The 25,735-nt window shown below is 46.9% G+C and overlaps 2 protein-coding genes across 8 annotated transcripts in view; one reads left to right on the forward strand and one right to left on the reverse strand.

The window, feature by feature from the left end:
• Window positions 1-1,219: 1,219 nt before the first annotated feature.
• On the reverse strand, window positions 1,220-2,058 carry mrps28 (mitochondrial ribosomal protein S28). The gene has a single exon (XM_035406226.1). The coding sequence runs from the start codon at window positions 1,935-1,937 to the stop codon at window positions 1,356-1,358; it is 582 nt and encodes a 193-aa protein (XP_035262117.1). The 5' UTR covers window positions 1,938-2,058; the 3' UTR covers window positions 1,220-1,355.
• A 164-nt stretch (window positions 2,059-2,222) lies between these two features.
• The window catches only part of LOC118221285 (CSC1-like protein 2), a 32,868-nt gene continuing 9,355 nt past the window's right edge, over window positions 2,223-25,735 (forward strand). Inside the window, exons 1-14 of one of the 7 annotated variants that reach the window (XM_035406225.1) lie at window positions 2,223-2,406; window positions 12,617-12,822; window positions 13,857-13,936; window positions 16,468-16,506; window positions 18,639-18,729; window positions 19,335-19,372; window positions 19,952-20,094; window positions 20,953-21,004; window positions 21,162-21,270; window positions 22,102-22,172; window positions 23,080-23,160; window positions 24,234-24,357; window positions 24,615-24,748; window positions 25,226-25,363. In XM_035406225.1, the coding sequence (XP_035262116.1) occupies window positions 12,640-12,822; window positions 13,857-13,936; window positions 16,468-16,506; window positions 18,639-18,729; window positions 19,335-19,372; window positions 19,952-20,094; window positions 20,953-21,004; window positions 21,162-21,270; window positions 22,102-22,172; window positions 23,080-23,160; window positions 24,234-24,357; window positions 24,615-24,748; window positions 25,226-25,363 (1,283 nt within the window). In that variant the 5' untranslated portion in view covers window positions 2,223-2,406; window positions 12,617-12,639. Of the gene's footprint in view, window positions 2,407-4,351; window positions 4,635-4,692; window positions 5,349-12,616; window positions 12,823-13,856; window positions 13,937-16,467; window positions 16,507-18,638; window positions 18,730-19,334; window positions 19,373-19,951; window positions 20,095-20,952; window positions 21,005-21,161; window positions 21,271-22,101; window positions 22,173-23,079; window positions 23,161-24,233; window positions 24,358-24,614; window positions 24,749-25,225; window positions 25,364-25,735 lie in introns of those variants that run through there. The other 6 variants (XM_035406224.1, XM_035406219.1, XM_035406218.1 and 3 more) reach the window with 6 other exon arrangements.

Raw genomic sequence — 25,735 nt, forward strand, 5'->3', positions numbered from 1 at the left:
AACAATTTGGGGAAGCCCCTTTCCTGTTTCAGCATGACAATGCCCCCGGGCACACAGCGAGGTTCATATGGAAATGGTTTTTTCAAGAGCTGAGTGGAAGAACTTGACTGACCTGCACAGAGTCTTGACCTTAACCCCATCCAACACCTTCGGGATTAATTGGAAAGCCAACTGCAAGCCAGGCCTAATCGCCCTGTCAGTGCCTGACCTAACTAATGCTCTTCTGGCTGAATGGAAGCAAATACCTGTGGCAATGCTCCAACATCTTATATAAAGCCTTTCCAGAAGTGGAGGTTGTTATAGCAGCAAAGGGTGGACCAACTCCATATTAATGCCCATAATATTGGATGAAATGTTGGATGTCAGGTGTCCACATACTTTTGATCATATAGTGGATATTATAAATATTAAAACTAGGTTCAGCACAAATATCTATCTAGATATGAACTCACCTTCCCATAAGTCCATCTAGAGCTTCAACTTAAAATACAATTTAAACTGAATAGTGCATGGTTGACGAATGAGGAGTTTCTGATGCATTAACCCAAATTAGCCAGTAGATGGCAGCATTGCATCAATTCCTGCCACATGTTTTATGCCTTCATGAAATCACAGTTCTACTGTAACCTCAGCATTACTGGCATATTTCGGTGCAGACAACATGCAAATAAGAACAGAATTACCAGTTTGTTTGGATATGCAATAATATGTTTATCAGTACATAGCGAATCAATTGCCGTGTGCTTAGTCGCAGTTTAAACTTCAGGTTTTACCCTCGAGACCACAGAACTGAATTATAACTGGATCCTCATTCCACAGCTTTGGATAGCAGTTCCAGGTGTAATGCATTTCTTTGGTTTTCAGATTCAAACCTGAGGTTTAACCTCCAGTTAAGCACACCGCAATTGACCCAGTACGTTTACTGAAACACGCGTTTAATTAGATTAGCTCGAACCATTTCAGGTTACAAAACTGAATAAACACTCACATTTTGTTAGTGGTTACTTTTTTATAACAGAAAAATGAGCCATGGTTAACTATTCCATGGGGGGTACATTTCTATCTGCCACCAGTTCTAGGGTGGTTTTTATTTAGCTAGTAAGCCCAAAACAGCTCTAATACGAATATTCTTTAGTCTTTGCACTTGTAATTGCGTTGTTAGTCTTTCAGGAGGACAGCATCTGATTAATGACAAAAAAAACACCCATGAGAAGAGACATTCTGTGCGCACATTTATTATCAGACAATAAGTAGCAGAATAGTAACAGGTGCAAAAGAAAGCCTTGCTTCCTGACTCAGCGTCATTCGCCGACACGTTCTCTAAAACGTCCCACTCCAAGTCCAATTTGCATCGCCTACTCTTTAGGTCGTGAATCTCTGCTTTCGATTAGTCCGAGAAGAATAGCGTCGGCTTCAAGTAAGGTGGTGTCCGTGTCTGCCCCCAGGAAACGGGAGGTCATCTCCAGGTCAACCAGGCGTAGACGCACCCGGCTGCCGCGCTGGTATTTATCCCCGTCCACCGCCGGCCGTTTGCACACACAGTGAAACTTGCCCCCGAAATCAATGTATAGGTCGTCTTCAACAGTGTGGAAGATCTTACCCACGGCGATTTTGTCCTTGGTTGGACCCATCTGTACCAGAGGAGAGTGTCGCAGCATGTAAGCAAAGGTCTTCTCCCCCGCAGCGGACTGGCGGAAGTCCCCGCTCGCTCGCTCCTGCTTCTGCTGCAGGTCTGCGTGAAGCTCGAATGCGGCGGCAAAGCCGCTCTTCGGTTTTTCTGCCGCAGAACTGCTCACATCAGCCTCTGGGTCTCCTCCCGATTCGCCACGACTGTCGGTGCTGAACTGGGTTTTACGACAAGAAGCAGCTCGCCTCGTAACCGCACCAACACATGTACCGCTACTCACAGAACGCATAGCCCTCCACAACGCCGCCATCTTTGCGCTTTCAAATTCGCATAGGATTCTGGGAGTATGAACACTGTGAAACTTTTATTAGGCCAGACTGAGATATCGGCAAATAATCATATAGACAAACATTTTAGTCAATAATCAAAAAAATACTTGTATGTAATTAGTAAAACAGGGACATATGTAACAAATTGTTCGTCAACGTGAACGCTGACGTCATGCTCCGCAGTATTCTGCGCCGACTCAGTAATCCTCATATTAAATGGATGGGCAGGGAAAGTACCCTCATTGCAGGACCGCAACCGTCCACACGTAGTCGTGTCGTATGTGTTAATGGAGTGCTACGCCCTCAAACTCGACCTTTGTTTTATTCAGCTGTCTGTGAAAAAAATGGTCACCATGATCACATGGCCAGTGATCGAGATCTAGTGACTATAATAAATTACTTTTTTTTTTATCGTTCACCCCGACCACCGACGACATCAAAAACAATCAGGTATATAAAGTGAGCTTTATTACTTTTGAGATAAAGCCATATTTTTTCTTGGTTTGGCTCTATACTCCATATTTTAGATATGTAATCTAACTATTCATATGTGGTTAAAGTACAGGTCCTCAGCTTTTATTATGGGGTACTTTAATACATTTTGGTTTCATCAGAAATAACAGCACTTTTTATACATAGCCCCCATTTCAGGGGTCCATAATGTTTGGGACAAATTACTTCACAGGTGTTTTTGATTAGTCAGGTGTGTTCACTTGCTTATTCAGTGCAAGTATAACAGCACTTTTAGTGTCTAGTCTTCATCCTAGGCTTTTGATTGCTTTTGGAGTCTGTTATTACCGTTTGTCAGCATGAGGACCTGATTTGAAAGTCAAGGAAGCCATTATGAGGCAGAGCAAATATGAAAAACAAAACAGTCAGAGACAGGCTAAACCTTAGGCTTACCAAAATCTACTGTTTGGAACATCATTAAGAAGAAAGTACTGGTTGTCCATACAGACAGCAAGTTAATTAAAACACGGATTGACCTTTTCTTGACACTATACTATTGTCCAAAAACAAACATCTCAAAAGAAAATTGTGCCTCAAAATCCTGAAATCACCCCTTCAATAATGTGAACAACCCCCTCAACCTATGACACTGTACAAATATGTGATGTAATGTTTCCCTTTGTGTGCAAAAAGTACTACCCTCCCAAACACTAGAATCTCAGTGTGCTAGAGACAATTCGTAGCTGTTGCCCCATGCACAGTCCTCCACTGGAGGTCGCCCGCCTGTTTGTCAAGAGGGGGCTTGTACAGGGAACGCCAACTGCCTTTTAGGGGAGAAACTGGACCAAAAGACTGTCCACCATGATGCATTCATCAACCGTACCAGAAAGCGAAAGTGGGACACTAGCACAGGTGTGATAAAGAGCTTTCTTCCCTAAAATCTCAAACTCCTCAAAGAGCCACAAGCCTGGTTCTGTAGTAGGGTACTGTTGGACTTTAAAGATCTGCTATGACTGTAAGGCTGGCATTTTGGGATGAGAGGGATTTCAGTGGTGCGAACTCTCACACTTTTGGTATGAGGCAAACGATTTCAGATGGTGTCTCTAGCTCTCACACTAACCAAACAAGCGGCAAATAAAACCACAACTAAACCGAAGCTGCTCCCACATTAAACACTTTCATAAACATTATATAGAGATTGTCGATTGGCTATAACTACCGCCCTCTCTGGTGGTGATCTCACTCCAGCCAGCTGGCCAAAGTTGGTGAGTTATGGCAACCCTGGGGATTTAATCTTTCAGACTTTTCTATCAAACCCATGATCTGTAGCTGGGGATAACCCTGTCTGAGCTGAAGTGATGTGTTTGACTTTCTGTGGACTTTTTTGGGACTGAACACAGAATGAGTTTTTTGCAGCAGTTGCACCGGAAGAAGCAGACGTGAGTGTCAATCCTTAACAGCTGGGCTTGAGCCTCAAAAAATTGAGTCCTATGACGTCAATAACAGACGGAAATTCTTTGCCATTGAAAGTTTTTTTTATACAACGAAAAACGTTATCTTCTATATATTTATATATATCTTTTGAAGAATAAACTGCCAAGTACTGTTTTTGTCCACTGGCTTTACCGAACAGCGATGAGACCTAAGACCACGAGAACGCATTTCAATTACCGTTATTTGGCCCATCTGGCCGCTGTTCAGTTCGTGGCGTAGCCACTATGTAAAATAAAACTAGCTTCGTTTTTGCAGCATTTGACACAAAGATCAAACTTTTTATTTGGAAGGGATTATAAAAATAAAAATTGATTAGCTATCTTATTAAACTGTTTTGGCGTTGTGGTGATATGTAGGCTACATCAACCAGCTGAACAATAGGCTGAGTTCAGACCATAGACCGTGTTCAACATGAGAGAAAGGCAGTGGGAGAGTCTGCGCATGCACGCACGCATGGGAAAAAAACGCTGTCAGTTCTTGCTGTGACGTTCGTACCGTACATTGAGCAAATCGCCCCTCTATAAACTTAGGACGCCGCGACCGACAGAAGGGTTTTAGTGCGCCTGTATCAGCGAAATAAGGGACACCGTGTGTGTATATCCCACTGTAATGTGGGAGACTCTTTTTTTTCCCGAAAATCAACGACAGGGCGGATTTGTACGGATTTGACTTATTTGGGATTTTGTCTTTGGAGCAAGTGAAGACTTAAACGGAAAATCAAATTGGCTCGCCAGGTATATACGACTGCGGCTTAACCTTATTAGCTGGTGACTGGCTAGCTATTAGTGAAATTAGGGACAGAGTATTATTGCCTGTTGGTGTTGAAATGTTGGCGCAGCGCAGCGCAGCTACGCAGAATTGAATTCACACCATTGTATCCTAGCGGAGACCTGTCACGCCTATAGGCAATGTCCCAGCCAAAATGTATTTGCGGTCTTTGTTAGCGAACAGCTAGCTAGCTGACTGCTAGCGTAGTGTTTATTAATAAGACACAATGCTAGCGTGCCTGATGCATCACCCATTACATGTACTGTATCCTAAATGCAGCTGTAGTTTAAACCGATAAGTGAATTAATTTTGTGGGAAATTAATCGAATTGGTTGGCTAGACAGTGCACCCAATTTTTCCTGTCTGGCTGGAGTGCTGCGATTATAACGCAGCTAACTGCAAGCAAGCTATTGATCTCTCAGGATTTCATTCATTCATTCATTCATTCATTCGTGTAGCCGAATATTTTTTTGTTTTGGATGTAGGACAGGCCTACAATAATGAATCTGAAAAGCGACGAAACTGGGTTCCAGATGTTTAGAAACTAGCATGGCAAGAAATTTTTAGAGGAATTGTGACGATCTACTGTAGCGCTGCGGTCCGGACCATCGGGTGCTCCAGAATGCGCAGTGGATCCCTAGTAAGGCAGCGCTGTGGGAGGATCATCACGCAGCTCAGCGGTAATTGCGAGGAATTAACGCATCGCGCCCATTTTATGCCTTGTCAAGTAGTCTGCATATATTTTATTGGAAAAAAGTAGTTAGGTCCAAAAAATCAAATGACTCAATTTGGAAGATATCAAGCGTTAGCTGTAAAGCCAGCTAATGACGGCGGCTGCGTGGAGAAGCGCTCCACCCTTGAGATTCGGGCGAGAAGCTCCTGTACCGTGGGGCATAGGCTAACACATTTGACAAGGTGCTCCTTACCCGATTTAGTCGTCATTAGATAGAATATGTCCGAACAACTGTTTTTTTTAAAAGTATTTGACATGCAGTTTACCAGGTAGGCTATCTGCTTCACTGTATGTAAAGCATCGTTATAAAATGGAGCCGTTTAACGCGACTGTAACCAAGTGTATTGATCAAAGAACACATTCTGTTATAACTGTCGTTATATTTTCCCTGTTCTAGCTTAATTGTAACGTGTATTTTATTTAGAAAATAGCTGAAAAATCGGAATCGCGGAAAATGGTTCAGAACTCCTCACAAAAGACATGGGTTTTAGAGTCAAAGTCACTAAAGCCGATATTTCTTATTTCGTGTAGCCTTCTCATTCCAATAAGAAAATGTAGGTTACACGTTGCCTATCAATAATGCGTAGGCCAAGCTCTGGCATCATAGTTGGTGCACAACATGTTCGTTCAAAAATAGAGGACATTATGCATTGACGTTTCCATACAGGACAGCGTCAAAGGGCCGCACCAAAGGACGAATGAAAAATAATGAACCTGTCAAAATGTGATTATGAGACGGAATGCTGGGAGGTAGATGCCGTTGCTGTAGTTCTTATTGTCCGTTACTGCTTGTGAGCACATTGTGCAGTGTTGTAATAGGCTAGTTGGTGTTTTATCGGCGGTAATCTGTTATGGCTGTGTTAGCGATAATCTTAGCATCCCAACGTGAACCATCAGAACATTATTTTGTAGAGTAGGTTTAACTAAACTCTGCAAATTATAGCATGACTGCTTACACTCAGATAACCATGTACCTTTATTTTTAATGGAAGCGCACTGCAATTTATCCACACTGGTTTTAAATTATTTCACTGGTGTCATAGGCTCCTAATCAAATACTTCCTAAAATACATAATGTAACAGCTTTCTGCAGAATTAAAACCTACTTTCCAGATCACATCCATAGCCACTGCATATCTCCCTAAACCACATCCATAGCCACTGCATCTCTCCCAAAATCACATCCATAGGCACTGCATCTCTCCCAAAACCACATCCATAGGCACTGCATCTCTCCCAAAACCACATCCATAGCCACTGCATCTCTCCCAAAACCACATCCATAGCCACTGCATCTCTCCCAAAACCACATCCATAGCCACTGCATCGCTCCCAAAACCACATCCATAGCCACTGCATCTCTCCCAAAACCACATCCATAGCCATTCCTTTACTCCCAAAACCACATCCATAGCCACTGCATCTCTCCCAAAACAACATCCATAGCCACTGCATCTCTCCCAAAACCACATCCATAGCCATTCCTTCACTCCCAAAACCACATCCATAGCCACTGCATCTCTCCCAAAACAACATCCATAGCCACTGCATCTCTCCCAAAACAACATCCATAGCCACTGCATCACTCCCAAAACCACATCCATAGCCACTGCATCTCTCCCAAAATCACATCCATAGCCATTCATTCACTCCCAAAACCACATCCGTAACCACTGCATCTTTCCCAAAATCACATCCATGACCACTGCATCTCTTCCAAAATCACATCCATAGCCATTCCTTCACTCTCAAAATGACATACATAACCACTGCATCTCTCCCAAAATCACATCCCTAACCAATTAATTTCTCCCAAAATCACATCCCTAACCAATGTATCTCTCCAAAAATTACATTCAGAGCACTCCATTACCCCCAAAATCACAGGTGTGTGTTCTGTTCAGCATTAGCAAACCTGCACGTTGCACATTTTTAAGCTGCTGCTCTTCCATAAAATCTGGTGCATTTGGTAAAATACTTATACTTAAAAAGTGGTAAAATACTTAAAAAGTGGTGAGACTCCGTCTCTCCATAATATTTATTATAGTTACCTTCATGAGCGGAAGTCATTATAATGACATTTTAACCACCTTCTCATGTGTCTGTTTGTGTGTGTCACTGACCTGAATTTCTCCTGCATTACAGCTGATGTGCTGGTGCTATATTTAGGCCCTTACGAGCTGAGACTGATCCCTGGGCACTGGGCTTCTCTTTGCCTGGTGATCTGTTCTACTGTGTGAAACTCCTGCTCGTGCTGTTTGACTTCAGTGGGCAGTTTGCTCTGTTTGGCTTATTGCTTATTGAATGGAATCATTACCTCTCACACTCTGCCTAACACTTTTCTCTCCACAGATTGTTTGAAGTAAGTTGGCTTTGTGTGAAGTAGATTGGCTTTGTTTGAATACTGTGATACTTTGAGGTTCCTGTCCCTGTTCAAACTCAGCCATTCCAGGAGAAAGTCACACAAGGGAAACTGCCTGTTACAGTGTAGAGATGCTGTGAGAATTTAAGAATGACCTGCAGTACACGTCAATGCCTTTTGATACTGGTGTGTACGAACCCCACTGTCCGGTTTCATCACATCTTTTACGAAACACACTCAGTGTTTGGGGCAAATAATGGGCTCTGGGGCAGATACTCTGTGTTTGCAAATTATTTGGGGAAGATTATGAGCAGCCTGGTCAGGCTCATAGTGCTGTAAGGTTATGAGCAGCCTGGTCAGGCTCATAGTGCTGTAAGGTTATGAGCAGCCTGGTCAGATTCATAGTGCTGTAAGGTTATGAGTAGCCTGGTCAGGCTCATAGTGCTGTAAGGTTATGAGCAGCCTGGTCAGGCTCATAGTGCTGTAAGGTTATGAGCAGCCTGGTCAGGCTCATAGTGCTGTACGGTTATGAGCAGCCTGGTCAGGTTCATAGTGCTGTAAGGTTATGAGCAGCCTGGTCAGGCTCATAGTGCTGTAAGGTTATGAGCAGCCTGGTCAGGCTCATAGTGCTGTAAGGTTTACAAATGCTGGACCCAATATCAGCAGACTGGTCCTGTGGGCTGTTTCTGCCTGTTACACACGGGGTGGAACAGCTGTGAAATTTAATAGAAGAGAAAAGACTGGAAAGAGGGGGACCACAGGGTCTGATGAATTTGGAGATGAAAGATTATCTGCTCGGGGGAGGGGGGGGCAGTAATTGGATTCGCTGTCCAGTCCTGCATGGTACTGTAGAACAGCACATTGTGTCCAGAGGAAGTTTATAACCTCACACCCCCCCCCACCCTCTGATTCTGCTGAGTTGTTATAATGGAAGCTGGCGATCCGATGTTGGGGGGGGGGCGGCGTTTAAGCAGCCTGAGTCATGATCATGCAGCCAGCTGGACTCCCCCCCAACCTGAGCTATCCAAAGAAGTACGGGCACTATATGAGTGCGCCTCCCACGGCTGATGTCATGCCTGGGGAATATAAATATTTCTGCGTGATCTGCTTGGGGCAGAGGAGCAGAGTGATACAGGGGTATCAGGGCAGAGGGGTAGCTGGTAGAGGGGCAGGATGGACATTTAGCATCTACAGCCCACCAGTTTATCTTAGCACTGTTCAGGATACCGACACAGTCCAAACCAACTGTCCCCCTCAGTCACAAACCCATTCACACCCTAGCACAGAAGGATGGATTTTGTAAAATTAGGTCAAAGATCATTTTTTAGTTTTTGTTTTATTGTAGACAAATAAAGATTAATTTGTAAATCCATTAATTTCCTTCAGCCACAAATTGATCTTGTGTTCTGATAGCTGTCCTCAGGACCAGCTCTTTCCTACCTGTATGAATGTTTGTTTCCTTTTTTCAGAGTGAAATATTTGCCAAACTACTGTACACGTCTCTTTGTCATTGTGTGCGTCAGTGTGTCTGTGCATGTGTGTGTGTGTGCGTGTGAGTGTGTCAGTGCACTGGTGTGAGTTACTGGTCCCTCCCTCAGCTCGGACCTGCTCTCTAGTCTGGGCACGATCCTGCAGAAGGGAGAAGACAGGGAGATGGATGGATGATGGATAGATTCCCATGGATCCCCTCCAAAGCTCATGGCTCTGTGCTAAAGGCCCACTGATAGTTTTTGGATTTCCTTACTGTCAGTGTATCTCTGATGTGTTAGCCATTAGCCTGTCTGCTCCCTACTGCCAGAGAGACTCTGCAGAGCGTTAGCCATTAGCCTGTCTGCTCCCTACTGCCAGAGAGACTCTGCAGAGCGTTAGCCATTAGCCTGTCTGCTCCCTACTGCCAGAGAGACTCTGCAGAGCGTTAGCCATTAGCCTGTCTGCTCCCTACTGCCAGAGAGACTCTGCAGAGCGTTAGCCATTAGCCTGTCTGCTCCCTGCTGCCAGAGGGACTCTGGAGAGCGTTAGCCTTTAGCCTGTCTGCACTGCACAGCAAATGTGAAAGAGATATAATTGAACTGTGACTGAGACTGTGACTGTACTGTCAGCTACTTGATTTGTATGTAAAACTAATTATTGATGATAATAATGCTGAAGATTTGATGTATTGTATATCATAGTGAGTTATATATAAAAATGCTTTTTATATATTACAGGCATTTGGCAGACGCTCTTATCCAGATGAAAATGGATAAGAGCGCTCTTAAAATGATTTTTTTGGCATAATTATTGGTTAGTGCTTTTTTCTCATTGCTGCATTTATAATGTGTAATCACTGAATGGAGTTTACTCAACGTTGAGGACAGAGTGTCCTGTTTTTAGAGTGAAATGTACACCAACACCACAGCACAGGAAACCCCTACCTTCTCACCATGTGAGCCCGTATGTCATTCCAAACACGTCCCGCTCACATGATGTTAGGAAGTCAGGGGATTCCCAGTCATTATGTCATGTCTGTGCTCGTTTACTTGCATTGAACCAAATGTAAGTAGAAGTAAATATTACTTAGTAATTCACACTTGGTACACATTATAGTGCTAATTGTCCCAACATTTACTAACAGTCCAGATGTTGTGTTTTGGCCACATGGTTTTATGAAGGTTTCTTTTTGGGCTGTTGGCAGCTCATACAGTTAATGGTTATTTTGCTCTCAGCCCAGTGGGAACTGCCAGGTGAGCTCTGAACTGAACTGATTTGGCCCCCACTCTTGCTGCTGGAGAGCATTTTCATTTAGTGCACACTACAGCACATTTACACCTTTAGTGCACACTACAGCACATTTACACCTTTAGTGCACACTACAGCAAATTTACACCTTTAGTGCACACTAAGGCACATTTACACTGTTAGTGCACACTACAGCACAGTTGATTGCACGCTGAATTTACCTAGTTTTTTGGGTCTGAACTTGTTCATGTTATTGCCTGTAACTGTAGGTCGGGCAGCTGTAGGTCTGTAGTGCAGGTCGGGCAGCTGTAGGTCTGTAGTGCAGGTCGGGCAGCTGTAGGTCTGTAGTGCCGGTCGGGCAGCTGTAGGTCTGTAGTGCCGGTCAGGCAGCTGTAGGTCTGTAGTGCAGGTTGGGCAGCTGTAGGTCTGTAGTGCACATTGGGCAGCTGTAGGTCTGTAGTGCAGGTCGGGCAGCTGTAGGTCTGTAGTGCAAGTTGGGCAGCTGTAGGTCTGTAGTGCTGGTCGGGCAGCTGTAGGTCTGTAGTGCAGGTCTGGCAGCTGTAGGTCTGTAGTGCAGGTCAGGCAGCTATAGGTCTGTAGTGCAGGCCAGGCAGCTATAGGTCTGTAGTGCAGGTTGGGCAGCTGCAAGTCTGTAGTGCAGATCAGGCAGCTGTAGATCTGTAGTGCAGGTCGGAAGCTGTAGGTCTGTAGTGCAGGTTGGGCAGCTGTAGGTCTGTAGTGCAGGTCAGGCAGCTTGGTTAAAAGTCATTCAGTGGCACTTTACATGATTCAGCCTTTTATATGGTAAGGCTGGGCTGCACCATCGTATAAATGAAATCAGAAATCGAAGGGTTATGCTTTTCAAAAGTGAGTGGCAGTGTAGTGATTTCACACCTGAGGTTGCAGGGTTGAATCCCCAATGGCACACTGTCTGCACATTATGTAAATGGTGTATGTAAATGATGCAGTATATAAATAAGGCCATTTTGAGTAAATGTGCTTCAGCGGAAGTCTTGCTGCTCACACGTGTTCCTTTGTTCAGACAGCAGCTGGCCCAGCATTGTTCTGCTTACTGCTAACTGGTTTGAATTAGCATGAATTCAGGCATCCTGAATATCATTACATTGCAGGGTGTGTTGGACCCAAACTGGATCTGTAGTGAGTAACATTACACACCGTCATCTTGAAACAAGCACTACTCATTGTGTCTTGTCATTCACAATTTTGGCGGTTTTAGGTGTTCTTTATGAAAGTTTATCATTCTGTGCTTTTGCAAATGGGGCTCAACACATCCAATTGGCACTGAATGTATAGCCTATAGCATGTAAATAATGAAATAATGATAAAACATTTTTTTCAGAGATAAAGCAGGAAGTGAAAGGTATATGTAGAATGGCAGATGGGTGTTATCATCTAGAGTGCCTGCCCACAGTTCCCTACTTCCCTGCACAATTCCCAGCAAGATTGCCTCAACAAACACAACCTAAGCCTGCTAATTATGATGCAAGGAAATTCCCATTATTGGAAAAAAGAAATCTTTTCTACGGTTGTTTGCAGTGTGAGGTTTGAATGCACTGACACAGGAACTTAACAAAGTCTGCACTGCGTCTCCTTCCTGCAGCTTTTCAAGATTAATTGATCTGCAGGTTTCTCTCTGTCATGGTGATTATGGGGTGGTTTCTCTCATGGTGTTGATGGGGTGGTTTCTGTCATGGTGACGATGGGGTGGTTTCTCTCATGGTGATGATGGGGTGGTTTCTCTCTTGGTGATGATGGACAGGTTTCTTTCATGGTGAAGATGGGGTGGTTTCTCTCATGGTGATGAGGGACATGTTTCTCTCATGGTGATGAGGGACATGTTTCTCTCTTGGTGATGATGGGGTGGTTTCTCTCATGGTGATGAGGGACATGTTTCTCTCTTGGTGATGATGGGGTGGTTTCTCTCGTGGTGATGAGGGACATGTTTCTCTCATGGTGATGGTGGGGCGGTTTCTCTCATGGTGATGATGGGGTGGTTTCTCTCATGGTGATGATGGGGTGGTTTCTCTCATGGTGATGGTTGGGCGGTTTCTCTCTTGGTGATGATGGGGTGGTTTCTCTCATGGTGATGGTGGGGCGGTTTCTCTCTCCCGCAGGTCCTCAGGATGTGGAAGTGAAGATGCTGTGCATGTTTGTGCTGATGATGGGCTTGTTTCGGGCTCAGGCTCGGACCGGCCCAGACAACAGCTCCGATGGGTCCAGAGATTACTGCTACAGCGCCCGCATCCGGAGCACGGTGCTGCAGGGCCTGCCTTTCGGGGGGGTCCCCACTGTCCTCGCCCTCGACTTCATGTGCTTCCTGGTGAGTGTGTGTGTGTGTGTGTGTTGGGTTAACAGAGAGGAATGGAGGTGTCGGGTTGTGTGTGTGTGTTGGGTTAACAGAGAGGACTGGAGGTGTCGGGTTGTGTGTGTGTGTTGGGTTAACAGAGAGGACTGGAGGTGTCGGGTTGTGTGTGCGTGTGTGTGTGCCCGTGTGTGTGTGTTGGGTTAACACAGAGGAATGGAGGTGTCGGGTTGTGTGTGTGTGTTGGGTTAACAGAGAGGACTGGAGGTGTCGGGTTGTGTGTGCGTGTGTGTGTGCCCGTGTGTGTGTGTTGGGTTAACACAGAGGAATGGAGGTGTAGGATTGTGTGTGTGCATGTGTTTGTGCGTGTGTGTGTTTGCATGAGTGTGTGTGTGTTTTTATGTTTTTGTTTACTGCAAAAGCAATCAACCAATAAACAGGCTAAAGGGGAAGTGTAAAGGCTATTATATGAATTGACTGATGAAGTAAAATGAGTGTTAATGAGCGTAATAAATAAAGGTGGTGAGTGTGTGTTTAAGCGTGTTCGCTGGGACTGAAGGTCAGGGCTGTGTGCTTACGGTTAGGGTGAGGGTGAGCCTCATCTCCACCTGCTAATGGGTCCATGTGTCCTCCAGAGAAACCGTCCCTAATCATCCTGGGGTGATTCCTCAATCATCTCAGTTTGCCATGTAATTATTACCAATTACATCCAATTTGTCCCAATCCAGGGAGCAGAGCTGTCTGCTGACACATATTCAGCCTTTTCAGGATTCGCACAACAGCGTTTTAGTAATGCATGGGCCAGTGCTGTCCAGTAACAGCATGTTTTTTTCTCAAGTTACTCGCTGAACTTATAAATAATATTTTAAGTTTGTGTCTTATTTTTGAAACATGCAATATGCTTTAAATATGGAAATGTTGGTGGTGAAGAATGTGGCTGAGTAAATTAGATATCTCTGCAGTGTGGATTAGGGTTAGGGTATATCGGATCTCTGCAGGGTGGGTTAGGGTTAGGGTTAGGGTAATGGTCTGACCGAGCTGTGCTTCCTCAGGTCCTCCTCTTCGTGTTCTCCATCCTGCGGAAGGTGGCCTGGGACTATGGCCGCTTGGCCCTGGTGACGGATGCAGACAGGTACGTCCCCGGTGTTGGGATTTTTTTTGGGGGGTGTAAAATGTGGTTTCCATGGTGTTGTGACTGTCGCGGAGTCTTTTTTCTTTCCAGCATTTGACCTGTTCCCACAAGGTCAGCTGCTGCCCTCATCCCAGTGATTTTAGGGTTTTTTGGGATGAAGCTCGCACAGATTCCCTCTCCTTTTACTCCTCAAGGTAGCAGTGAAGTTAGCAACTTCTTGGATGCTGTCCCGTCACCATGCCGACTGCATCCCAGTCGTCAGAAAGACATTACATTTTAAGTTCTATTTCCTCACATTCTATTTGAACATTTTATTTTCTCTTCTGATTGGAAGCTTGTTTCTGATTGGGTGTCTTTGGCCCTGTCCTCTAATGACAGACAAACACACTGACGTGGGTTGCTTGTGTGTAGAAACAGAAATACAGCAAGCAGTCTATGGTCAGACTCCATTATGTTTCCAGCATTTTCTTCTTCAGACTCCTGCTAACCCAGGTGCTAAGGGAAATGTGCAGGCACTGCCACTGTTGCAGGGAAGCTTGTGTGTCGTGCTGATGATGCACTGCTCCGGGGCAGGATGAATGCAGCTGAACATCGCTGGCTGGTGGAGGAACCAGGAAGAGTTTGTGATGATCAGGAGAAAGGAAAAGGCCCTTCTGTGTGACTCATGATGAGGCCGTCATAAGGCAGTGGACAACAGGCATTTTTCTGTCCTGCTGCTTTCTACTGTAACAGAGCAGAAAGTCGTAACTCCCTGAACTTACCTGTGTTTGAATCCTGGACCTTACCTGAACCTAAGCATACCTGTTCTTTCTGGGAAATACCCGTTGTGTTTGAAATGGGTGCAATGCTTAAATTAAACTGATTGATAACTCTTCCGACCGGCCTGTTTTAAAGCTGGTATTTCCAGTTTGAGGCTCCGGCCCTGGAGAGAGGCGATTACAGTGTGATCAGAAATAACATCTGCTGTTTAAACCAGCAGCATATTCAAGGCTTACTCTGGGCTCTGTGGATTCACTGCTGCCAGAAATACCCGCACTCTCCTCTGGGTTCATTTTGTGCACCGAAAAACACCATGGGGAACAGCAGACTCATAAGACTGGGGCCTTGTTAGACTGGGGCCTCATTAGTCTGTGACCTCGTTAGTCTCTGACCTCGTTAGACTGGAACCTTGTTGGACTAGGGCCTTGTTAGACTGGGGCCTCGTTAGACTGGGACCTTGTTGTACTAGGGCCTTGTTAGACTGGGGCCTCATTAGACTGGGACCTCATTAGACTAAGGCCTCGTTAGACTGGAGCCTCATTAGTCTGTGACCTCGTTAGTCTCTGACCTCGTTAGACTGGGACCTTGTTGGACTAGGGCCTTGTTAGACTGGGGCCTCGTTAGACTGGGACCTTGTTGACTTAGGGCCTCATTAGACTGGGGCCTTGTTAGACTGGGGCCTCGTTAGACTGGGGCCTCGTTGGACTGGGGCCTCGTTAGACTAGGGCCTCATTAGACTGGGGCCTTGTTAGACTAGGGCCTCGTTAGACTGGGGCCTCGTTGGACTGGGGCCTCGTTAGACTAGGGCCTCATTAGACTGGGGCCTTGTTAGACTAGAGCCTCGTTAGCCTGGGGCCTCGTTAGACTGGGGCCTCGTTGGACTGGGGCCTCGTTGGACTGGGGCCTCGTTGGACTGGGGCCTCGTTGGACTGGGGCCTCGTTAGACTAGAGCCTCGTTAGCCTGGGGCCTCGTTAGACTGGGGCCTGGTTGGACTGGGGCCTCGTTAGACTGGGGCGTCGTTAGACTGGGGCGTCTTTAGACTGGGGCCTCATTGGACTGGGGCCTCGTTAGACTGGGGCCTCGTTAGCCTGGGGCCTCGTTAGACTGGGGCCTCGTTGGACTGGGGCCTCGTTAGACTGGGGCCTCGTTAGACTGGGGCGTCGTTAGACTGGGGCGTCGTTAGACTGGGGCCTCATTGGACTGGGGCCTCGTTAGACTGGGGCCTCCTTGGACTGGGGCCTCGTTAGACTGGGGCGTCGTTAGCCTGGGGCCTCATTTGACTGTCTAGAGAGAGGATTAGCTGAGCTGTTGGAGGAATCCACCATCTCAAAGCTGTTGCAAATGTCAACAGCCTTCCCAAAGTCACCTACAGTGAGGACTGATGGGGTGGGGGAGGGGAGGTTTAGGAGTGGGAAGAAAGAATTATAAGGTAGCCTGTAAGGTAGCCTCAGCCACTATGAGGGAGTTGTAACTGGAGAGGGCAGCAGGGTTTACCCAGTATTCTCTCTGCCGTAATACAGTACTGTTGGTGCGGAGGGCGCCCGTCAGCCAGGGGCTGGACGGGGATAGCCTAGCAGGGCTGCTGTCTGTCTGTCTGTCTGTCTGTCTGTCTGTCCCATGTTGTGCCTCAAGGAAAGCTGTGCTGTGACAGGTTCAAACACACTACATTGTGTCCATGGTCTTGCTTATTTAGCAGATAATGTGGATCGGTGTGTGAGGCTTTTCTTTCAGCAACCCAGCTGATCTGTGTCTCTCCTGTTTCCCCTCAAAGACAGAAGCAGCGGCTCAGCGGACTGGAGGAGAGGGAATAGTATGTCTGAGTTTTTTCTCAGTTTCCTGCTTCCGTTTCCAGGCTTTTCTACAAACCCCTGTGCCTTTCGCTTAATTAACATTCTGTGTGAGTGTGCGTGTGTGTGTGTAGCAGTGTGAGTATGTGTGTGTGTGCGCGTCTGTGTGTGTGTGTGTGTGTGTATGTGTGTGTGTGTGTGTGTGTGTGAGTGTGAGTGTGTGTGTGTGCGTGTGAGTGTGTGTGTGTGTGAGAGTGTGTGTGTGAGTGTGTGTGCATGTGCTGTGTGTGTGTATATGTGTGTGTGTGAGTGTGTGTATCTGCTAGCTAATGTGTATGATAATAATGTTTGGTAATAATTCAAACTCTATTCTCTGCTCTAACTCCTGCTTCAGTGTCTCTCAGTTTCTGTCCCAGGAACGCCTGGCTGTTTGGCTTTCGGATCTATGAGTCTTTGTGTCCTGGTTTGACTAAAATGCTAATAAGAATTCCCTAACCTGTATGCATGCAACTTATTACCTGTGTGATTTGTACACCAGCAACAAGAAGGATTATGAGCCAGTGAACAGGTAACAGGTGTCTGATTATGGCGTCTCCTAATCAATGTGAACAAGGACTTCCTGCTCAGAGGTCCTCAGGATCTCTTTCAGAATTACACTTCACTCTGATCCTGGGGAGTTCTGGGTAATGTAGTCTAATGTTGTAGCTCTCCCTCTGGACTCTGTTCAGCAGAACCTGTGCCACATACCCAGTGTTGCTATGGGAACTGGGATACACTCAGTTGCAAGGTCAACCTTTGATCCCTTTAGTTTCAAAGTCAGGTTACTGGCATAGCGCATTGCACTGTGTGCATTTTATATTAAAATGTTTTGAGCCTAAATTCCAGAAAACGATGCTTGCCTGTGATTGGCTGCCTGTGTGGCTTGTCCTGTTGACCAGAGCATTTGTGAGTAGCGTTCAGGCTCCTCAGAGGACAGCGGGGGGATTTAACCAGACTAACCGTGCGTACCCTGGAGGGTACACCTGCCAGAGTCTGACACGGGATCTGTGTGTAACTGGAGTAACAGGTGTGTGTGTAACTGGAGTAACAGGTGTTTGTAACTGGAGTAACAGGTGTGTGTGTAACTGGAGTAACAGGTGTGTGTGTAACTGGAGTAACAGGTGTGTGTGTAACTGGAGTAACAGGTGTTTGTAACTGGAGTAACAGGTGTGTGTGTAACTGGAGTACCAGGTGTTTGTAACTGGAGTAACAGGTGTGTGTAACTGGAGTAACAGGTGTGTGTAACTGGAGTAACAGGTGTGTGTGTAACTGGAGTAACAGGTGTTTGTAACTGGAGTAACAGGTGTGTGTAACTGGAGTAACAGGTGTGTGTAACTGACGCCCTCCTGACAGACAGTGCTGTGCGTAGAAACAATGCATGAAATGGATCTGTGAAGACTGCAGAGCACCATCCAGGAGAAGAACCAGAATAATATTCATCCGCTAGGTCTTTGGTACCTCAATGAAGAATGATTACTTGTGGATTTAGTTGCATTTTGAACTAACCAAGCTGTTCCTGGTGGTTCCGTCAGAGTGGGCTTTGTGCCCTTATGATCCAAAGCCAAGCTTTCCAGACCATTTCAGTGCGTCCTAGTTCACCCTGCAGAACAGACCTGTAGACCTGAGGCTCACTGGCTAACGCCCACACTAACGTGTGTAGACCTGGCTAATGCCCACACTAACGTGTGTAGACCTGGCTAATGCCCAGACTAACGTGTGTAGACCTGAGGCTCACTGGCTAACGCCCAGACTAACGTGTGTAGACCTGGCTAATGCCCAGACTAACGTGTGTAGACCTGGCTAATGCCCACACTAACGTGTGTAGACCTGGCTAATGCCCAGACTAATGTGTGTAGACCTGAGGCTCACTGGCTAACGCCCAGACTAACGTGTGTAGACCTGAGGCTCACTGGCTAACGCCCAGACTAACGTGTGTAGACCTGAGGCTCACTGGCTAACGCCCAGACTAACGTGTGTAGACCTGAGGCTCACTGGCTAACGCCCAGACTAACGTGTGTAGACCTGAGGCTCACTGGCTAACGCCCAGACTAACGTGTGTAGACCTGAGGCTCACTGGCTAACGCCCAGACTAACGTGTCTGAATGTCTGTCTCCAGTGTGGCTTCGGCTCTGCACTCCGAGGCACCCGACCGGTACGAGCGACTCACCTCCGTCTCCAGCTCTGTGGACTTCGACCAAAGAGACAACGTAAGTCCCCACTAGCATACCGCTAGCATTTTAGCATACCACTAGCATATTGCTTGCATGCCGCTAGCATTTTAGCATACCACTAGCCTGCTGCTAGCATACACTAGCATACCATTAGCATATTAGCATACCACTAGCATACCACTAGACAACTGCTGGCATGCCGCTGGCATACGGGTCACATTCACTTTCCTGCTGTGTGCCTCTCACCACACAATGATCTAAGCAGTGATCTAAAATGACGCACCAATCCCAGCATGCACCAGGCTGCCGGCAGGAATTACTGTGTGCAGCTGCTCATCCAGATCCTCAGCTGGGACCCTGGAGAGTCACTGGGTCTGCTGCTTTTCATTTTCATTCTGTGCTCATCAGTTATCAGTCAAGTGGTGGATTTCACTGGTAACTTTCACATTTTTAAATAGAGAGACAAAACATTTAACCTATTCCTACATGCTACTTGTGACCTGAACATAATTGTTTGCAGTGATGTGTGCTTATAGATGTGGAATTGAACTGAATCACTGGATTTTTGGGTAGTTATGGGGCCAATAATGGCATGTGGATATTCTTGGTCCTGATTGGCTGAATCTTACTGTCTCCCACAGGGCTTCTGTTCCTGGCTAACTGCCATCTTCAGGATAAAGTAAGACCCCTGAGGACACTATGCAGGGACTTCCTGTCAGCCTGTGCAGGGACTTCCTGTCTGTCTGCACAGCAACTTCCTGTCTTAGTGCAGCACTCAGCTGATCTGTGTGACAGTACCCTGCTTAAGATGTCTCCTAAAGCAGCTTTATAAATATCCTGGTAATGGGATCACCCTACAGGGTGCTGCTACTGTGCAGGAGAGTGCCCCCCAGTGGCCATGTAGGGGACTGGCAGAGTGTGGAGTGGAAGGTGGATGACAGGCACTAATGTGTTTCAGTGATGAGGAGATTGGGGAGAAGTGTGGGGAGGGTTAGGTTAATGTTAATGTAACGTTAGCGTAACGTTCCTGCAGGGATGAGGAGATTCGGGAGAAGTGTGGGGAGGGTTAGGTTAATGTTAATGTAATGTTAGCTTAACGTTCCTGCAGGGATGAGGTGATTCGGGAGAAGTGTGGGGAGGGTTAGGTTAATGTTAATGTAACGTTAGCGTAACGTTCCTGCAGGGATGAGGAGATTCGGGAGAAGTGTGGGGAGGGTTAGGTTAATGTTAATGTAACGTTAGCTTAACGTTCCTGCAGGGATGAGGAGATTCGGGAGAAGTGTGGGGAGGACGCTGTGCACTACCTGTCCTTCCAGCGCCACATCATCGGCCTGCTGGTGGTGGTGGGCGTGCTCTCCGTGGGGATCGTCCTGCCCGTCAACTTCTCTGGAGATCTGCTGGGTGAGTGGGCGGGGCTAGGCGGGGATGGGCGGGGCAATGTGGGCGTGGAGATCTGCTGGGTGAGTGGGCGGTGCTAGGCGGGGATGGGCGGGGCAATGTGGGCGTGGAGATCTGCTGGGTGAGTGGGCGGTGCTAGGCGGGGATGGGCGGGGCAGTGTGGGCGTGGAGATCTGCTGGGTGAGTGGGCGGGGCTAGGCGGGGATGGGCGGGGCAATGTGGGCGTGGAGATCTGCTGGGTGAGTGGGCGGGGCTAGGCGGGGATGGGCGGGGCAATGTGGGCGTGGAGATCTGCTGGATGAGTGGGTGGGGCTAGTGAGCTTTCCTACAGACTGCGCCACATAACTGCACTATAGTTTAATAATGTGAAGTTCATAATATAGTTCATGAAGTAATCCGACTATTCAACCAGCTGCTGGCTGTTATCTGTTATTTTGATTAACTCCATAATTTGGTTTACTGTGGAAAAAATAACTTTGTATGGTCTCATGAATGGACTGTTGTTTTTACATTTGAAACTTTTTTCTATTTTAAACCTTTTAATTAATTGTTTGCCAGTGATTGAAATGGGCTGGAGCCTACATTATCTGAAATAGCTGCAGTATGAGCGGAAGTATTTTGGACTGGTAGAGAATGGCATCAGCAGTAGTCCTGTTCTACACCTTACTGTACAGGAACTACTGTACTGTACAAGTGTACAACAAGACAAACTGCTGCTCTTTCACTGCTTCAGTATTTTAAATAATTTTACAATCAATTTGTGCCATTTTAAAAGTCATAGAAATATGTCAGTGGAAAAGGGACATTCAGTGAAATTAGACACTTTTTAGGTTTAACCAGCAGATTTTTTTTTTCTTTTAGAAAACAATGCATACAGCTTTGGAAGAACAACTATAGCAAACCTGAAATCGGGGTGAGTTTTATTTTTTGCGTCTTGTTACAAGTTTGGCTAGTTGTCAATAAGGGTTTGTGTGATGATAATTCTATTGATGCAGGTGGTGTGAATTGATATTTGAATTTGAACTGCATTTGAATGTGAATGTTATTTAAATTGGGATTGTATTGCACAGGAACAACCTGCTGTGGCTGCACACCTCCTTTGCGTTCATGTACCTCCTGCTGACCGTCTACAGCATGAGGAGACACACCTCCAAGATGCACTACAAGGAGGACGACCTGGTGAGCGTGCCTGTACAGAGTTCAGTGCACTCCTCTTCTTTCTGTCCTCCTGTCCTCCTCTCTATCCTCCTGTCCTTCCCTCAGTCCTCCTGTCCTTCTCTCTGAGTCCTCATGTCCTCCTCTCTATCCTCCTGTCCTGCTCTCAGTCCTCCTGTCCTTCTCTCTGAGTCCTCCTATCCTTCCCTCTGTCCTCCTGTCCTTCCCTCTGTCCTCATGTCCTCCTCTCTATCCTCCTGTCCTTCCCTCAGTCCTCCTGTCCTTCTCTCTGAGTCCTCATGTCCTCCTCTCTATCCTCCTGTCCTCCTCTCTATCCTCCTATCCTTCCCTCTGTCCTCCTGTCCTTCTCTCTGAGTCCTCCTGTCCTCCTCTCTATCCTCCTATCCTTCCCTCTATCCTCCTGTCCTTCCCTCTGTCCTCTTGTCCTTCTCTCTGAGTCCTCCTGTCCTCCTCTGTATCCTCCTATCTTTCCCTCTGTCCTCCTGTCCTTCTCTCTGAGTCCTCCTGTCCTCCTCTCTATCCTCCTATCCTTACCTCTGTCCTCTTGTCCTTCTCTCTGAGTCCTCCTGTCCTCCTCTCTATCCTCCTATCCTTCCCTCTGTCCTCCTGTCCTCCTCTCCATCCTCCTGTCCTTCCCTCTGTCCTCCTGTCCTCCTCTCCATCCTCCTGTCCTTCCCTCTGTCCTCCTGTCCTCCTCTCTATCCTCCTGTCCTTCCCTCTGTCCTCCTGTCCTCCTCTCTATCCTCCTGTCCTTCCGTCTGTCCTCCTGTCCTCCTCTCCATCCCCATATGACCTGGTTGAACAGGAAGTGTTTCCTTTGCTCTGCTCCTACAGGTGAAGCGCACTTTGTTCATAAATGGAATCTCCAAATACGCTGAAGAAGCTCACATAAAGCAGCACTTTGAGTGAGTGATTTTGGTTTGGCTTTGCTAAACTTCCTGTGAGGTTTTGTGGGTGTGCCAATGGGATGTGCTGTCAGTGATCATATTGTTTCAATGTATGTGTAGTGTGTGTGTGTGTGTGTGTGTGTGTGTGTGTACACATGTATGTGTGTGTGTGTGTGTGTGTTAGGGGTAGGGTTAGCAATCCCAGATTTCATATCCTTTTCCTTTGATGTATTTGCAGTTTTTCAAAGAACAACCTGAATACGCCATCTGGCAGTATTTATGTACTTCATAAGCATTATGATCTGTGGACAAAGTCAGTTGTAGAAGGTATTTTTTCTGTAATGAGAAGCAGCTCTCTTTGAAACTGATATATTGCTTATTTAAGATATGTTAAAAATACTTCAAATACTTGGAGCATAAGCAATGAAATATTTGGTATTTTGGTCATTACATGTGTGTTCTCACAGTATGGTGTAAATTCTGCAATTGATCAGAGGTTTTTGAGGTGTCAGGATCAGAAAGATGATATGGATGTTTAAATTTATGATGCTACCCTTGTTCTAGAGTGAGTCGTGTCAGATGCAGGGTTATTAAATAAATGCTGTGTACGCACCTTGATTGTGCTGAGCTGTGTACACGCCCTGACTGTGCTGTGCTGTGTACACACCCTGACTGTGCTGTGCTGTGTACACGCCCTGACTGTGCTGTGCTGTGTACACGCCCTGACTATGCTGTGCTGTGTATGCACCCTGACTGTGCTGTGGGCACACCCTGACTGTGCTGTCCTGTGTATGCACCCTGACTATGCTGTGCTGTGCCATGTATACAATCTGACTGTGCTGTGCTGAGCTGTGTATACATCCTAACTGTGCTGTGCTGTGTACGCACCCTGACTGTGCTGCGCTGTGGCTCTCTGTCCTCACAGACAGGCCTATGAGAACTGCACAGTCCTGGAGGCACGCGTCTGCTACAACGTGGCCAAGCTGATGTCCCTGAACGCCGAGAGGTGAGCCGCCCTCCCCCCCTCCGCTCACTCCGCTGGTTGGGTTATGGAAGTTTAGCTGCGCTGGGCTGGTTGGGTTATGGGAGTTTAGCTCCGCTGGGCTGATTGGGTTATGGGAGTTTAGCTGTAGTTGGGCTGGTTGAGTTATGGGAGTTTAGCTCTGCTGGGCTGGTTGGGTTATGGGAGTTTAGCACTGCTGGGCTGGTTGGGTTATGGGAGTTTAGCTCTACTGGGCTGGTTGGGTTATGGGAGTTTAGCTGTAGTTGGGCTGGTTGGGCTATGGGAGTTTAGCTGTAGTTGGGTTGGTTGGGTTATGGGAGTTTAGCTCTGCTGGGCTGGTTGGGTTATGGGAGTTTAGCTCTGCTGAGCTGGTTGGGTTATGGGAGGTTAGCTCTGTTGGGCTGGTTGGGTTATGGGAGTTTAGCTGTAGTTGGGCTGGTTGGGCTATGGGAGTTTAGCTCTGTTGGGCTGGTTGGGTTATGGGAGTTTAGCTCTGCTGGGCTGGTTGGGTTATGGGAGTTTATCTGTAGTTGGGCTGGTTGGGTTATGGGAGTTTAGCTGTAGTTGGGCTGGTTGAGTTATGGGAGTTTAGCTCTGCTGGGCTGGTTGGGTTATGGGAGTTTAGCTCTGCTGGGCTGGTTGGGTTATGGGAGTTTAGCTGTAGTTGGGCTGGTTGAGTTATGGGAGTTTAGCTCTGCTGGGCTGGTTGGGTTATGGGAGTTTAGCTGTAGTTGGGCTGGTTGAGTTATGGGAGTTTAGCTCTGCTGGGCTGGTTGGGTTATGGGAGTTTAGCTGTAGTTGGGTAGGTTCGGTACCTGTATGTGCTTGTACGTGTGTGTTGTGACGCGTGTGTGTGTTACCTGTATGTGTGTGTGTGTTGTGACGTGTGTGTGTCTTACCTGTATGTGTGTGTGTTGTGACGTGTGTGTGTGTATATGTGTGTGTGTGTGTTGTGACGCATGTGTGTGTTACCTGTATGTGTGTGTGTGTTGTGACGTGTGTGTGTGGGTTGCCTGTGTGTGTGTGTGTGTGTGTGTGTGTGTGTTGTGATGCGTGTGTGTGTGTGTTACCTACAGGAAGAAGGCAGAACGCAGTAAGAAGTTCTTCACAGACCTCATGGCGAAGGAGCACATCCCCACCATGATCAACCCCAAACCCTGCGGCCACCTCTGCTGCTGCATCATCAAAGGCTGTGAGGAGGTACTGCCCATCCTAAATCTGTACCCCAGCCCCCCTCTAACCCTAACCCAGCCCCACTCTACCCTTTCACCCCCCCTCTAACCCCTAACCCACCCCCACTCTACCCACCACATCCCCTCTAACACCATACCCACCTCCACTCTACACCCCACACAACGTCCACTTCCTGTGCTTATTTTTCTCTGATTCTGATGATGTAACTTCCTGTTCTTGTGTATTTCCTGTGTGTGATGATGTGACGTCTTGTTGATGGACAGGAGGAGGCTGTGAATTACTACACCAACCTGGAGTCCAAGCTGAAGGAGGAGTACCGCAAGGAGAAGGAGAAAGTCAACACCAAACCCCTGGGCATGGCCTTCGTCACCTTCCAGAACGAGGCCATGACAGCAATGTGAGTGTGTGTGTGTGTGTGTGTGTGAGTGAGTGTGAGAGTGAGAGTGTGTGTGCTTGTGTGCGTGTGTGTGCGTGCATGCGCGCGTGCGTGTGTGTGAGAGTGTGTGCGTGTGTGTGCATTTGTGTGTGTGTGCGTGCGTGCGCATGCGTGTGTGTGCATTTGTGTGTGTGAGAGTGTGTGTGGGTGTGTGTGTGTGTGTGTATATGAGTGTGCTTGTGTGTGGGTGAGAGTGCGTGTGAGTGTGTGAAAGTGCGTGAGTGTGAGTGTGTGTATGGTGTGTGTGTGTGAGTGTGTGCGTGCGTTCGTGCGTGCGTGTGTGTGTGTGTGGCTGTGAATGTAATTTTAGTAATAATCACCATCATGCATTTGCATTACACATGTCATGAAGCCCAAATTCAGAAGTGAAATCTGAATAAAACTGTGAGAGTGTGTTGAATGTGCGTCTGAAGCAGCAGAATGTTTCTGTCTCTGCAGAATCCTGAAGGACTTTAATGCGTGTCAGTGGCAGGGCTGCTACTGCCAGCAGGACCCCAAAACCTCGCAGTTCAGCGACAGCCTGCACGTGTGCAACTGGAGCGTGAGCTACGCCCCCGACCCACAGAACGTGCGCTGGTGAGAGAGCGCGCACGCACACACGCACACACTCACACACACACACACACATGCGCGCACATATTAATTCTTTATTTATGTAAACATTTATAAAATACACCATAAGGGCCCAAATATATTTCAGTTGCTGTCTCATGTCCTTAAAACAAGTTTCCAGAACATCTTTTTGCAACTGACTACATTAACGACGGCAGTTACAACAAGTGCGCGATACTGTGGAGTTAGTGCCTGCACCTGCAGCTAGGCTCCAGCCGCCATCTTGTACATGCAGACACACACTACACACACACACACGCACACACACACACCACACACACACACTTTTATTGCCTCTATCTGTTATTTTGAAAACTTTAGGTGTTTTGGTTTAGT

This window comes from Anguilla anguilla, chromosome 2 (genome assembly GCF_013347855.1).
Source record: "Anguilla anguilla isolate fAngAng1 chromosome 2, fAngAng1.pri, whole genome shotgun sequence".
NCBI lineage: Eukaryota > Metazoa > Chordata > Actinopteri > Anguilliformes > Anguillidae > Anguilla > Anguilla anguilla.